At 39.3% G+C, this 15,000-nt stretch overlaps 1 protein-coding gene across 1 annotated transcript in view; it reads right to left on the bottom strand.

The window, feature by feature from the left end:
• Positions 1-15,000, bottom strand: part of polr3e (polymerase (RNA) III (DNA directed) polypeptide E) — a 29,736-nt gene that overhangs the window by 6,153 nt on the left and 8,583 nt on the right. The window contains exons 8-18 of the mRNA XM_081392348.1: positions 10,128-10,177; positions 9,912-10,031; positions 9,193-9,278; positions 9,064-9,108; positions 7,530-7,621; positions 5,779-5,899; positions 5,017-5,098; positions 4,387-4,446; positions 2,440-2,597; positions 1,486-1,547; positions 469-932 (exon numbers count right to left, since the gene is read on the bottom strand). Coding sequence (XP_081248474.1) covers positions 469-932; positions 1,486-1,547; positions 2,440-2,597; positions 4,387-4,446; positions 5,017-5,098; positions 5,779-5,899; positions 7,530-7,621; positions 9,064-9,108; positions 9,193-9,278; positions 9,912-10,031; positions 10,128-10,177 — 1,340 coding nt within the window. The remainder of the gene's footprint in view (positions 1-468; positions 933-1,485; positions 1,548-2,439; positions 2,598-4,386; positions 4,447-5,016; positions 5,099-5,778; positions 5,900-7,529; positions 7,622-9,063; positions 9,109-9,192; positions 9,279-9,911; positions 10,032-10,127; positions 10,178-15,000) is intronic.

Below are 15,000 nucleotides of genomic sequence, written 5' to 3'. Positions count from 1 at the left end.
TCAAAAAAATTCTGACTTTGATTACCTTTGGTTATGTCTTTGGGAACCAAATCATAACATTCCTTTCTTTTTAGGTAATACATACATATATATATATACTATTTATTTATTTATTTATTTATTCACACACACACACACACACATATATATATTTTTGCTCTGAAAAAGCTTAAAAGGATTCTCTACCAATCAGAGGAACCTTTATTTTGACCACAATTTTAATGCAAAAATAAATAAATAAAACAAACAAAGTCGAGTCTTTGGGAAAATAATGGCCAAATGAATCTCCATAAAGTCACAGTGATTACGCAAATAAATGTAAGAGCACACTAGTGATGTTTAAGTGGTCATCACAGGACTCTGTATTGGGCAGAAGTGTAACATGGACACACATCTCGATTAGTTCTCCAGATGAACGCATGAGACGATGCTGTGCGTGTAAAGTGAGCGTGATGCACATGTACTCACAGGCACCAGGATCTGCTTGCACTGGCTCTGGAGGATGGCTTCCGTCAGCATGCGGTCGGTCACGTGACCGTACACCGAGTGGCCGCTGGGTAAACTGGCCAGATGCAGGTTGAACAGACGCTTGAGTTCGCTCAGGCACAGGACGTGATGTTTCCTGAAGGTGTTCTGCACAAACTCCTGCAGCTCGGGGGTGAACGCGTGAGCCGAGCCGTGCCCGTTATGAGGGTCCGACACCGGCGAGCTCGAGGCGGGGTAACCGTTGACCGAGCCGTTCGTGAGCGAGCCCGACGTGTCCATGGGCTCTTCAGAGTCGCTCACCGGCTCCTGCTTGACCCGCACCTCGCCCGGGGGTCGCGACCCCTTCAGTCTGCGGGCGTCCAGCTCTCTCTGCAGGACACCGTGGGTCTCTCTCGCGTTCTCTCGCGCCGCTTTCACGCGCTCGTCTCCGCTGACGTGAACGGGATCTGCCGTGACAAACACGCGCATGTGAAGCGATGACAAACTAGTGTGTGATGATGAAGACATGCAGTAATGCTTTTATTCAGCAAGGATGCATTAAGTTAACTAAAAGTGACTGCAAAGACATTTATAATGTTATTTCAAATAAATGCTGTTCTTTTGAACTTTCTATTCATCAAAAAAATCCTGAAAAAGAAAAATGCATCTCGGTTTCCACAAAAATCTGAACTGAACAATCATAAATGTTTCTTGATCATCAGATCCTCATATTAGAGTGATTTCTGAAGGATCATGTGACACTGAAGACTGGAGTAATGATGCTGAACATTCAGCTTTGATCACAGGAATAAATTACACTTTACTATATATTCACATAGAAAACAGATGATTTACATTGCAATAATATTTCACTGTTTTTATTGTATTTTTTGATCATATAAATGCAGCTTTGGTGAGCAGAAGATTTTTCACAAACAAAAAAAATTACCAATCGTGAATCTTCTGAGCACTAGTGTTTATAGGTATAAAAGTGAGTGTAAATATAGATATGGAACATACCCATCTGAGCGTCCTTCTTAGGCACAAAGTCGTCTTTGGAGAAGTTAAACACCTTTTCCAACCTGTAATATAGAGTTCATTTAGAAACTGGGAGACTGAGATTCTCACCTCCTATTAAGACCAAACTGTGTTTAATATCTGTAATATTCTGTGTTATTCATTTCATTTAGCTAAAGCACTAGCTCACGTCCTCACCCCTCATGTAGTTCTAACCCTGTATAGTCTTGTATTTTATCCATTCATTTTCCTATCCACATTATTCCTGCACCCCATGATGCTTTGCGCGAATTATGGGTGTAACTTCCGTTAAACTGTAAACAATCAGTGAAACACTCGCTCTATGAACGCAATACGATAAAAGTGTCACAACGAGATGACGTTAATCTACTCACCCTTCAACCATCGAACATTAAAAGGAAATGTAAAAGTGTAAAAGCATCAACAAGGTATTTCAACAGACCAAATAACCCCAAAAGTGTGTAATATATAGTAATATATCTGTATTATGTAACTTATGTTGCCTTAATCAAAAATGTTCATTAACTTCAGCATAACGTGACACTATTTCAAAGTGATTTCCGTCATTTTGACTGATTATAAATTGCATTTAGCTGTGAAAACAAACCTGGAGAGAGACGTGAGGATTTGAGGAGAACGAGAGATTCTTTGTGCATTCCAGTGAATTATTAATGCAATATATCGTAAATTAAATCAGGAGAAATATCGAAACTCTTTGGTCATTTTTTTGAGAGAGATGCTAACGGTCCTGTCCGATTCAATGATCTATGCTAAGCTATGCTAAAAGTGGTACTGCCAGACCCGGAGTTCGGCTGAATGGATTCGAAAACGGTAAAACTCAACTGGTGAACTCTGGGGGAGTTGTAAAATGAGCCGATTTCCAAAAAAAGTGGAGTATCCCTTTAACTGCAAAATAATATAATAGTGATTTCATACTTGGACTGAATGCCGAGCCAGAGCATGTGCTGCCGCTGAGCCACATCTGGATGCTTTCTGATGAAATCCTGATCCGTGGGCAACAGAAACTCCCAGCCTCGGTTTACTCGAGGGACCGACATCTGCTCCAAGAAGTCCTTCACGTCCTCCGGAGGAAGCTGGAATCACATGACCGACATCAACAGCAATACCACATGCTGAATAACATACATGATCGATTAATGCACATAATTAACCCTGTAAAGCCTGACATATGAAAAAAAAAATAATCTACTTAAAAAAGATTTGCACAATGTATTTAAATTTTAGACAGAATATTAAATGTTTTTTGTTGAGTATCATATTTGCTACATCATGACTCATATAGTGAGAATATGGAAGAGAAACTCAATTTCATTCAGAGACTCACACTGAGATGCTGATGTGGACAAAAAGTGATGAAATTCTGATGCTTGCAATGTAAATCAATGAGATCTTTATAACAGTAAAGCAGATACTGACATAAAATCCATATAAATATCAATATCTGCCAATAATATCTTAGTTAGATGATAATTAAATGCTTAGTTTTATTATCAAAGCTCTGTAGTTTTAAAACATATAATGCAATGCAATACAATAATGATTGAGAGATGAACACATAAACCTTCCTCAAAAGCCTGATCATCATATTTAATACTCATGATTTTTCTAAAAAAAAAATGATGTATGATAATCAAGTGAACCTGAGTATAATTTAAATGCTATTTGTGTATCAATTATGATATAGTAGGCTTTATAGGGTTAAAGTGCATACATCAAGATAGGGCTGGGCGATATGGCCAAAAAAAATATCACGCTAATTTTTTTTATATCAGTCGATATCGATAATTATCACGATAAAAGTCAAATCTTTATTTCTTTCAAGTTTGAAGGCAGATTTTTTTCAGACTTCTCCTAAGTGAAAGTTGTAGAAACCAGAGCGTTAACTGTGGTTTTAAACTACTCTTTATTGTCAGAAAATATCAGGACAAAAACTCTTGCCAAAACTGGTGAACATTTCACAAATCTGAGGTAGAACATTCAAACATTTGTCATTTTTCCTTAACAAAATAAATATCTTTATTGGACAATTAATTTCTTAGTTTTTGCATGTGCTAATTTTTATTTGGTAAAATGTAATATTCTGACTGTTTGAGTTTTATTAAACTTAACCATTGGTCTTCCAGTATCATGCATTTAGATCATGATAACCACAGATGAAACCAGGCATAGCCTATAGCACCTCACTATCATGGCAAAGTGTAACTTTATAGTTTCTATGGTATTTGTATGAAAAACAGTAGCCTAAATACATTATTAAATACTGTAATGATATTCCATTAGTCCTTTAATACATTGTCTACATTAATAATATAATACAATTCAATATGTATATCCCACATTTCATGGTGCGGTTAATATTACTAGGGTAACGTTACAGTAAATCCCTGGTTAATAATGGGAATTTGTAGACGGAAAAGCCTTCTGACTGTATCGTTGCGCACAGTGTTTCTCAGCGCTGTTTCATCTGCCTTTAAACTGGTTTAAATCACTGAGACATTTGTGTTCTTCGCTGAACTCAAGCGCTTCTCACTGGATCTCGTGACGAGAGCGATCAGAGTAAACGCATCTGATCTAGTGGGCTCGCGCTGCGCTGCCGTTTGGACTTTGAGCCGAGCGGATAAACGGTCCGTGTGGCGCGCGGTTCAAATGAGTTTCGTTCCGCTTTTGGCACATAAACATTATCGAACATTTATCGAACTCTTGATATCTTTTTATCGAGAAAAATTATATCGCGATAATTATCGTTATCGTTTTATCACCCAGCCCTACATCAAGATATAGCTTCATAAGTCTTTATGTTAAACATCTTTCAGCGCCATCTTCTGTTTTACTCAAGTACTGATTTTAATTAATTCCACAAACCTTTATGATGGCAGCGACTTCTTTCCTCATCAGGGTTCGCTCTAGAGTGAATCTCCACATCTGAGGACAAAAAGACAAAATTAGGATAGCAACACTTATTATATAGCATGATGTAATGATACTGCTTATCATTACCATCCAAACCAGGAGACAGGAATCATATTAAAGTCCCCCTGTGGTGTAAATCCAGCTTTTAATGTTGTTTATGTGTCTATGTGGTGTTTTTAATCTGCTTTAAGACAAACCATGTGTAAATTCATAAGTCGACACCATTGCTGAGTATTTCCTCCTTAAAACTGCAGTGAACCAAAGACAGTCTCAAAAACACGCTTTGAAATCGCTGGTGTTTCTGACGTCACAAACTACCTTGTAACCAATCAGATCAACGTGTGATCGTCAACCAGTGGATCTCTGAGCTGAGTGAGTGAGTGGAGGCGGGGCTCATTTGCATATTCATAGAACTGCGCATACTAAATGAGGCATGGGTGTCGAGTTACAGTCAATATATTTTAAGGCATACTTTTTAAATATGTCATTTTGGTGATCAAAGATGAGTTTTAAGGGATAAAGTTGTTGACTACAGAGGGACTTTAAGCTAATAAACATATTAGAGTAAAAAATAAAGCTCACCACAAAGTCTCGTCCGCGGCAGAGCACTTCAGCAGGAACGCCGCTGTGTGAACTACACGTGTTTTTGGGATACAGCACGTCACTGTCAAAGACAAATCGCAGGATTTTAAGATAAGATAAAACTTTATTTATCCCCAAGCAGAAATTTAGACATAAACAAGACAAAAATATTATTGCAACTATGTATTCCGAAGATAAATTATGTGGGGAGACCAAAAAACATTATATCAAATATGTGACCCTGGACCAAAAAAAAAAGTCACATAGGTAATTTTTTTTAAATTGATCAAATAAATAAGCTTTCCATTGATGTATGGTTTGTTATGATAGGACAATATTTGGTCGAGATACAACTATTTGTAAATCTGGATTCTGAGGGTGCAAAAATATCAAAACATTGAGAAAATCTCCTTTAAAGTTGTGCATTTATGTTGGCGATTGTGCTGCATTCACTCACAGAAATAAATGTTTTATATATTTACGGTAGGAAATGTACAAAATATCTTCATGGAACATGATCTTTACTTAACATCCTAATGATTTTTGGCATAAAAGAAAAATGTATAATTTTGACCCATACAATGTATAGTTGGCTATTGCCACAAATACACCCGTGCGACTCGAGACTGGTGACGTGATCCAGGGTCACATATAAGTATATGGGTAAATATACTCTCCTAAAAAAATTAAACTGGTCCCATGGGAGCGCTTCATCTACTAAAACGTCATGCCTCAGCATCGGTGTAATGTAAAAAGCCTGACCTCTTCACGACCCAGTTTCCCTGGACCAGCAGCGCCACCTGTTGGATGCATCGCAGCACTGCGGTCGAGTCCGTCCCCGACGCCAGCAAACCCATCAGATTAGCAAACGGCATTACTTTCACTGCCAGACAAACAACAACATCTATATAGAGACCATATGAGGGAAAATACTCACACCGCGCTATTTACTTTTCTTCTATTATATATATTTCATGTTTTCATGCTTAAACCCTGTAGCGCATACATTCATATGATTAAACCGCAGCCTGCAAGATTTGACATTCGCACTACACCATAATGCGATATTCCAATTCTAATTTATTTATAAAGCACATAATAATAATAATAAAAACTGTATTAAATGAATTAAAATTAAAAATGTTTTTAAATGTCTTTTGAACTCACTAAGGGTTGATAATCTGATATATTGTGGTGAGCTGAACAGCAAAGGCACGGTTCCCTCGTTTTCAGATTTGTCCTCGGAACAACTAAAAGATTCTGTGACTGAGATTGTAAAAGTCTTTATCTATTTTCTCTAGATATACTGTGCACTAGCGCTGCACGATTAATCTCAATGAAACCGCACACGATTTGGCAAAGGCTGCGATTATTTTATGGGCAGTTTGTCAGTGAAGTACGGCTGATCGGTAGTAAATGCTCCCTCTGAACACCAGAGTCTCACACACACACACACACACACACACACACACACACACATCCCTCTGAACACCAGAGTCTCTCACACACACATATCCCTCTGAACACCAGAGTCTCTCACACACACACATCCCTCTGAACACCAGAGTCTCACTCACACAAACACACATCCCTCTGAACACCAGAGTCTCACTCACACACACACACATCCCTCTGAACATCAGAGGGCATCTCACACACACACATCCAATTGAACACCAGAGGGCGTCTCTCTCTCTCTCTCTCTCTCTCACACACACACCCATCTGAACACCAGAGGGCCTCACACACACACACACACACCCACCCACACCTCCATCTGAACACCAAAGGGCGTCTCACACACACACACACACACACACACACACACACACACACACACACACATGAACACCAGAGGGCGTCACACACATACATCCCTCTGAACACCAGAGTCTCACTCACACACACACACACTCCGCTCTGAACACCAGACTCTCACACACACACACACACACACACACACACACACACACACACACACACACACACATCCCTCTGAACACCAGACTCTCACACACACACGCCACAGAAGTACGATAACACACATCATTCCAGGAAACCCGTATCGGTCATCACACTCTCTGTATCTGAATAAACAGAAGATTGAGACGCTTTGATAGAATAAGGCAGTCGTGTGTTTATCAGTGTCAGAAGCTCATCATCTCACAGAAGAGCTCAGCTGTCCTCATGAAGTGAGTTTGGAGGAAAAGTGTGTTATTAATGTTGTCTATTGTTGGAGAAGAGGTTCATAAATGCATCTCATGTCTGGAAAGATGTTTGACTCGTGTTGCTGTTTCAAATGCTCGTTATAAGCGACTCGAACTCAGAGCTTTCAGAGTGAGCCGCGTTTCCTGAGCCGTACGGCACTGACAAGCTGCACATTACAATCACAGACTTTACCATTTCAGAATCACGATAAGCCAAATCGATTTAAGTGTGATTTCATGTAAATTACGATTAATCGTGCAGCGCTAATAGAGACGGACATAAACGATAGCGTAAGCCCAGCTGACCGTTCTTCATCAGCGTCTTGACTTGATCCCCCAGAGGCAGCGTGCGGAGCTGGGCCATGGAGAGCACGTTACTGGGACCCATCGGCTTCACGCTGGAGAACCAGACACACAATCACATCAGAAATATCGAAAAACCAATCGCCAATTCCAATTTATTTATAAAGCACATAATACTACTACAATGTTGACCATAGTGCTACGCAAACAATAAAATATTAAAATATAACAAACAGATAATTAGAAAAACACCAAGATCTTAGCGCTGGGCGGTATGACCAAATATTTATATCACGGTATTTTTCAAAATGATACCGGTTTCACTGTATATTAGGGCTGTCAACGAATATTCTAAATTCGAATATATATTCGAATAGTTTTAAAAAACAGAATTTCGAAGGTGAAAGTTAATATTCGAATGTGGAAAAACACGCCCGTGGTAGCAGAGGCGCGGCTGTCTGCTTTGCGAGTGGGCGCGCTGCCTGAGGGGTCAGGGACAGGTAACAGGAAGAAGCGTTAATGTTAAACAGAAACATTAGTGTAGGCTACTGTACTGACTGAATAGATATTGCATGAATAAGGTAGGTTAGATACAGCAGTGTCATGCACTGCAGGCTTCCACTGGTTTGATTATTTACCGTTTCATGTCGAGGAAAAGTTCCATGTTTACCACAGCACAGCTCGCTCGGAGCGTTCAGTGTCGGTATACTGTAAAACTTCAAGTAATGTTAATAATATTTGTTTCAATCACTGAATGAAGCCTGCTATATTTGCGACAAGAGTCGCGACCTTAAATTGCTTGCATAAAACTCTTGATCAGCACTGTTTATTGTTGTTGTTCATTTAAACCGTTATGCGCAGAGAGCGGTGAGGGCGAGAGAAAGAAAGAGTGCCTGCGAGTGCGAGCGAGCGAGAGTGAGGTATGCGATCTTGGCCATTAGTTGATTTACTTCGACGAGAATACTTTTTGTGCGCAAAAACGAACAAAAATAACGACTTTATTCAACTCTTCAATGTAGGCTCACTATTGGCCAGCATCACACATGACCAGCGTCGGCCAATAGTGAGCCTCCGTTCTGACGTACAACCCAGAAGCGCTGCGCTGTTACACTACGTTGACTCACTCAGAGAAACACAGAAGAAAATGAAGAGTTGAATAAAGTCGTTATTTTAGTTGTTTTTGCGCACAAAAAGTATTCTTGTCGCTTGATAAACTTAAGGTTGAGCCACTGTAGTCACTTGGACTATTTTAACGATGTATCTACTAACTTTCTGGGATGGCAGATATCGATTACAGAGAAGCCTATGGAGGAGTGAGAGAGCTCTCAGATTTAATCAAAAATATCTTAATTTGTGTTCAGAAGATGAACGAAAGTCTTATCATTCGAAAGTCTTACCGAATTATCATTTCTGGGTGAACTAACCCTTTAAAAATTCATATCATAACAAAAATAAACAACGGTATTCGGTATGAACCGGTATACCGCCCAGCACTACAAGACTTCAATCGCATCCTACAGGAAGTTCCTCTACTTACACTTTCTCTTCCGCCAGAGGAGGCATGAGCATGGACAGGTATTCACTGCGGAGAGAACAAACACATGAGATGAACACCGATAGCGAAACATCACGGCTAACACCAACAGTGTGTATCACACGCACTAACCGCGGTGTTTTCACCAGCTCCGTGTTTTCTGTGGTGTCCATGGCCTGGCAGTAAAGATACTGGCGCTCATGCTCAGAACGTCCGTCCTACAGATGCAAGCTCAATAAATGAGAATGCATGCATTATATAACATATAAAGAACATGCAGGCATTTGGTAATGTTAATAAATTCACCATAATAAACATGCACTGTATTGTGGACACGTTAAATAGATGCCTGATTACTTTATAACGCTTCTTATCCATGAAATTTAAAGTCCCCCTGTGGTGAAAATCCAGCTTTTAATGTTGTTTATGTGTCTATGTGGTGTTTTTAATACGCTTTAAGACACACCATGTGTAAGTTCATAAGTTGACAGCATTGCTGAGTATTTTCTCCTTAAAACCGCAGTGAACCAAAGACAGTCTCAAAAACACGCTTTGAAATCGCTGGTGTTTCTGACGTCACAAACTACCTTGTAACCAATCAGATCAACGTGTGATCGTCAACCAGTGGGTCTCTGAGCTGAGTGAGTGAGTGGAGGCGGGGCTCATGTGAGTCATGTGATCAGACGTCAGTCAAATGTGAGTCATGTGATCAGACGTCAGTCAAACGTGAGTCATGTGATCAGACGTCAGTGAAGCGTGGGTCATGTGATCAGACGTCAGTGAAGCGTGGGTGTGGGTCATGTGATCAGACGTCAGTGAAGCGTGGGCGTGGGTCATGTGATCAGACTCACCTTGAGCCCGTGGTAGTGCAGGTGAACCCAGGGTTCCTCAGCCTGTTTCTTCTGCAGGAACTCGTAGGACTGGATGCGGCGCTGACGGGCCTGTTCTGACTCAGGGCGGGAAAACCTCACCTGTTCGAACGCCAGGTAGACGACGAGCGGAGTGAGCACAACACACGGACTGAGAGCATTCGGTTCAAACAAGAATACAGAGGCATGAAGTCTTACAGTGATTTGTTTAACGTCTTCTTCTGCTTCATCCTGAGAAGAGTCTCCAGCTGTAAACACACATTCCTTAGTTAATAACAATGATAATGTATCTAGCATAGAGCCCCGTCTGTCGTTGCTAGGCAACCATGAACCGCGCACTCCACATCATGTTGACTGAAGGTGCGGTCCATTCGACCGTGATTCGTAAGTGGACTGCGAAGTTAAAGGATAATTCCGGTATTTATCACTTTGAGTCTCTTTTCTGGTTTGTTTGGGATGAACTAGAGTGGTGGACACAGAAATGTTGACGATGGGTCCTGTCTCGACTCTTTGACTCGTTCAGAATCGCCTTTGACCGCTTCAGAGTGGCTGGCTACGGGCATGCACAAACATGTCCTTAAAACAACACTTAACGTTCGTTTACAAAACTGTGCAACTCACCGAGTGGTTAGTGGTGTTCGCTGATGTTCCAAAACAAGTAGCGTAGCGAAATACAGTTTCTGTCGTATATATTTGCCATTTTGTAAAATCCCATTGATTTCTGTTGGAGGACTCATTGCTCGTTGATATTACTGCGCTTCAGACTCAAATATCGAGCGGAAGTTTATACGCGGTTGTGAGGTATCTGAAGAAATAGTTCCACTATAGCAAATAACACGGATTGAAATCATACATTGCGCCGATATATTTGTTTTTAATCATCAGCGAACATCACTAACCACTCGGTGAGTTGCACAGTTTTGAAAACGAACGTTAAGTGTTGTTTTAAGGACATGTTTGTGCATGCCCGTAGCCAGCCACTCTGAAGCGGTCAAAGGCGATTCTGAACGAGTCAAAGAGTCGAGACAGGACCCATCATCAACATTTCTGTGTCCACCACCATAGGCGTTGATTTCGGTGGGGTCGGGGGGGACGCGTACCAGATTTTCGTCATGAGTCATTTTGTACCCACCACTTTTAACTTCCATCCATATTAATTTGACTTTTGGTTCGATTCTTTTGACCGTTTTCAGTGGTTATGAGGAGCAATATGAGAGAGAAATTTGGTAATCATTGTCTGACCCAACAAAAAAACATTATAATATTCATATTATTTTATTTTTCGTGTTCGCATTTATGAGGGAAAAAACAACGTGTCAGTTCTCGGTTACGCACGTGAGCGCTCTGAAAGCGGCACTAAAAGACTGCTTTAAAACTTCCACAGAGACCTCAAACAGAACAGCTGCCTTTCTTTAAAGTGAATTTCGTTTTGTATTAATTCAGGGATTAAAGTGAAAAAAATTATTCTGACTGAAATTTTTTTTTTAGGCCAAGTCATATTCCTTTAACTTTTTAAATAGTCGAGACCAATAGCGTTTTAAGGGGAGACGTTTTAAACCGCTTTAATATTGCCAGTAGGCGTATTTTAAAAGCTATATTTTAATCTATGAAAACCAGGCATGGAACATACTAATATAATTAATAATTTGCATATATATATATATATATATATATATATATATATATATATATATATATATATATATATATATATATATATATATATATATATATATATATATATATATATATATATATATATATATATATATATATATATGCAAATTATAACACGTTTACACAAAATTTGTTAACACACAAGTAAGTTACTTTTCCCCTTTACTTAACATAAATTGTAAGAATATGACTAATAGTAAAGACTAGTACTAATAAATACAGTGCTATGCATAAGTTTAGACACCCATGCTAAAGTTGACTAAAAAGAGGAATAAAAAATCATCTTTTGGAAATTGAACTTAAAGGTATAGTGGAGGATCTTTCCGAATTTTAGATAAGTCCCGCCCTCTCCACTTTTTGAAAAGTTTGATTGATTCACCAGAATGATTGACAATTAGGAGGACCAATAGTATAGGGTATCCACCCGGAAGTAAAAAGATCCTCCGCTATACCTTTAATGCCTTAATTAAAAAAATTTGGAAAAATCCAACCTTTAAGGACACCAATTTTCTTTGTGAATGAATAATGTATCGTAAATAAATAAATGTTCTTCCTTAAAATACAGGGTGCATAAGTTTGGACACCCCTATGTTAAATTCCCATAGAGGCAGGCAGATTTTTATTTTTAAGTATTTTTTTTATTTATTTTTTAGGATACTATGCATCCTGATAAAGTTCCCTTGGCCTTTGGAATTAAAATAGCCCCACATCATCACATAGCCTTCACCATACCTAGAGATACTTTCCATAAGATCATCTCTCAATGCAAACCAAACTAGCTATTAGGCTAACAGAAATACAACCATGCCAATCTCTAGGTATGGTGAAGGCTATGTGATGATGTGGGGCGATTTTAATTCCAGAGGCCAAGGGAACTTTATCAGGATGCATAGTATCCTAAAAAATAAATAAAAAAAATACTTAAAAATAAAAATCTGCCTGCCTCTATGGGAATTTAACATAGGGGTGTCCAAACTTATGCACCCTGTATTTTAAGGAAGAACATTTATTTATTTACGATACATTATTTATTCACAAAGAAAATTGGTGTCCTTTAAGGTTGGATTTTTCCTAATTTTTCAAATTAAGGCATTAAGTTCAGTTTCCAAAAGATGATTTTTTTATTCCTCTTTTTAGTCAACTTTAGTATGGGTGTCTAAACTTATGCATAGCACTGTAAACATTAGGCCTAGGCTAAAGCTATTAAATAGCAGTCCCAAACTAGTTTTTGTTAATACAATGTTGGTATGAGCCACTACAGTCATTTAAAAATATAAAAAATAACACAAAGAAAAATAGTGGCATTTTGGGGTTATATGGAAACGACAGTTACCATGGTGAATACACAATATTAACAATAACTGTTAATGAAACATGGAAACTGGTGAATAGAATGAGAATCATACCTGCATTACTTTAATTTCGTGTAATTTACAACGTAACGGCGTTGCATGCTCGTAGTTTCTTTTGCACTTGATCAGTGAAGCAATACACCGCGCGCCGCTGAATTTGCGTGTGCAATTGAGTGTGCGCTACGAGAACAGGATAACGACTGACAGGACAAGAAAGTCCGTTTTTCTGAGGTGAAAAACTTTATTTCAGCGTACACTTATGTCACTGCCTGCCTGGTAGTTCCTATTGTGCTGGGTTTTCTGAAGTAGTCATGATTCGCCTCTCATAACATAACATGCTCTAAACACGCACGCAGTGTGGAAAAGGAGGAGCGGAGGCGCGGGGAGCAAGGATCACAGCGCAAATTTGAACTATATCGATGTGATATGGTCTAATTCCATATCGCATTTAAAAAATATATCGATATATTTTTTATATCGATATCGCCCAGCCCTACCTGCATTATAAGTGTGTCACTGAAATATAGTTCTACCTCAGCGCTCAGCTGTAGCCTGACATGCACTTTCCGTGAGCTGTAATTGAAAACCCGGAGTGGACTATGAGCGGAGTGATTACAGAGTGCTTAGAGTGGAAAGAGGAACGTGCTTTTGCTCCACTCCAGGCTTTGATCACATCCCCCTCAGCAGGGTGAATACACCTCGTCTTTCCTTAATTTAAGACCTATTCAAACTAAAATTAAGATATTTATTACACTATTTGAGAAATGAAAGCCTATTTACGGCCTTAAAATTATGAAAAGTGAATTTAAGACTTTAAGGACAGACTGGACCCCGCAATGACGGAAATCCGTCATGGACTTGCTGCAATTAACGGAAATCCGTCGTAGCGACGGAGAACTTTAATCCCTGTTAATTATATCTTAATTTTAATCAATGTTTCATGAATCAATTGCCTGGATTTAATAAATAAGAAGTAAATAGCAGACAATAGATAATCACGACACGGAGGCGCCGGCGAGTTCGTCTCATAAATGAACCGAAACTCAGCGTATAATGCACATTCACAGCGTGTTTAGACACATTTAGACGCATTCATAATCATTACTTTTACCGGTTCTTTGTGGCAAGCTTTATGCGTGCGGTCGTGCGCTTGAGTGTGCTATATAACGTAAATGCTCATTATCCTGTAGGCTATATAAGTAATTAAATTAATATAAAAGTGCGATTTGTCCACGAATGACTTAAATGAACAACTAGCCTACTAGTTGACTAGAAAAAACTAGGAAGCAGCCCTTATTCCACATATTTTCGAACCAGGCAACAGGACATCTGGGTTGAGCGAGCGACCCTGCGGAATGAACGAGCGGAGCGGAATATTCAGAAATGCGCTCTCCACTCACGAGCTCTGATCGGAACAAACCCGAACCTCACTGTCAGCTGAACTTGTGCAGAAACATCAAACAATATAACCAGCTTTTTAAAATGTTTTTTTTTTTTTTTTACTAAACACTATTTTAGCACAAATTATGAGCTTATTGGCAATTTTTTTTATAATTATTGACAAAATTAGAATATAGTAAAAAAAAAAATTTATTTTTTATTTTGGTGGGCCTGTTGAAAAGTGGGGCCGTGCCTGAGCTACAGGACATCCGTCTTTCAAAACATAACCTGCGCGAAAGAGAGAAAAAATTAATGCGTCTCTGTCCCCAGCACATTTCAAACCAAACTGACGCCCATGTCCACCACTCTAGTTCATCCATAACAAACCAGAAAAGAGACTCAAAGTGCTAAATACCGGAATTATCCTTTAAAGATGGCACACAATGTTGCCCAGCATCACTGTCACACCTCTGCAACTGATCCAGACGCTGCAGCAAGAGTGTGTTTATCGAGCCGAAGAGAACACGTCACAAAATTGCACTAGTTGCCAGTTGCCGCTCGCATCAAATTCAAGTCACTGACGTTTGGCTACAGAACAACCACTGGCTCTGCTTCCCTTACTTAAACTCAGACTTCGGACGTACGTGCCATCCAGAAACCAG

This window comes from Scardinius erythrophthalmus (genome assembly GCF_964197995.2).
Source record: "Scardinius erythrophthalmus genome assembly, chromosome: 18".
Classification (NCBI taxonomy): Eukaryota; Metazoa; Chordata; class Actinopteri; order Cypriniformes; family Leuciscidae; genus Scardinius; species Scardinius erythrophthalmus.
The sequence above is the reverse complement of the archived record's forward strand: the minus strand, read 5'-3'. Positions and strand labels throughout refer to the sequence as shown.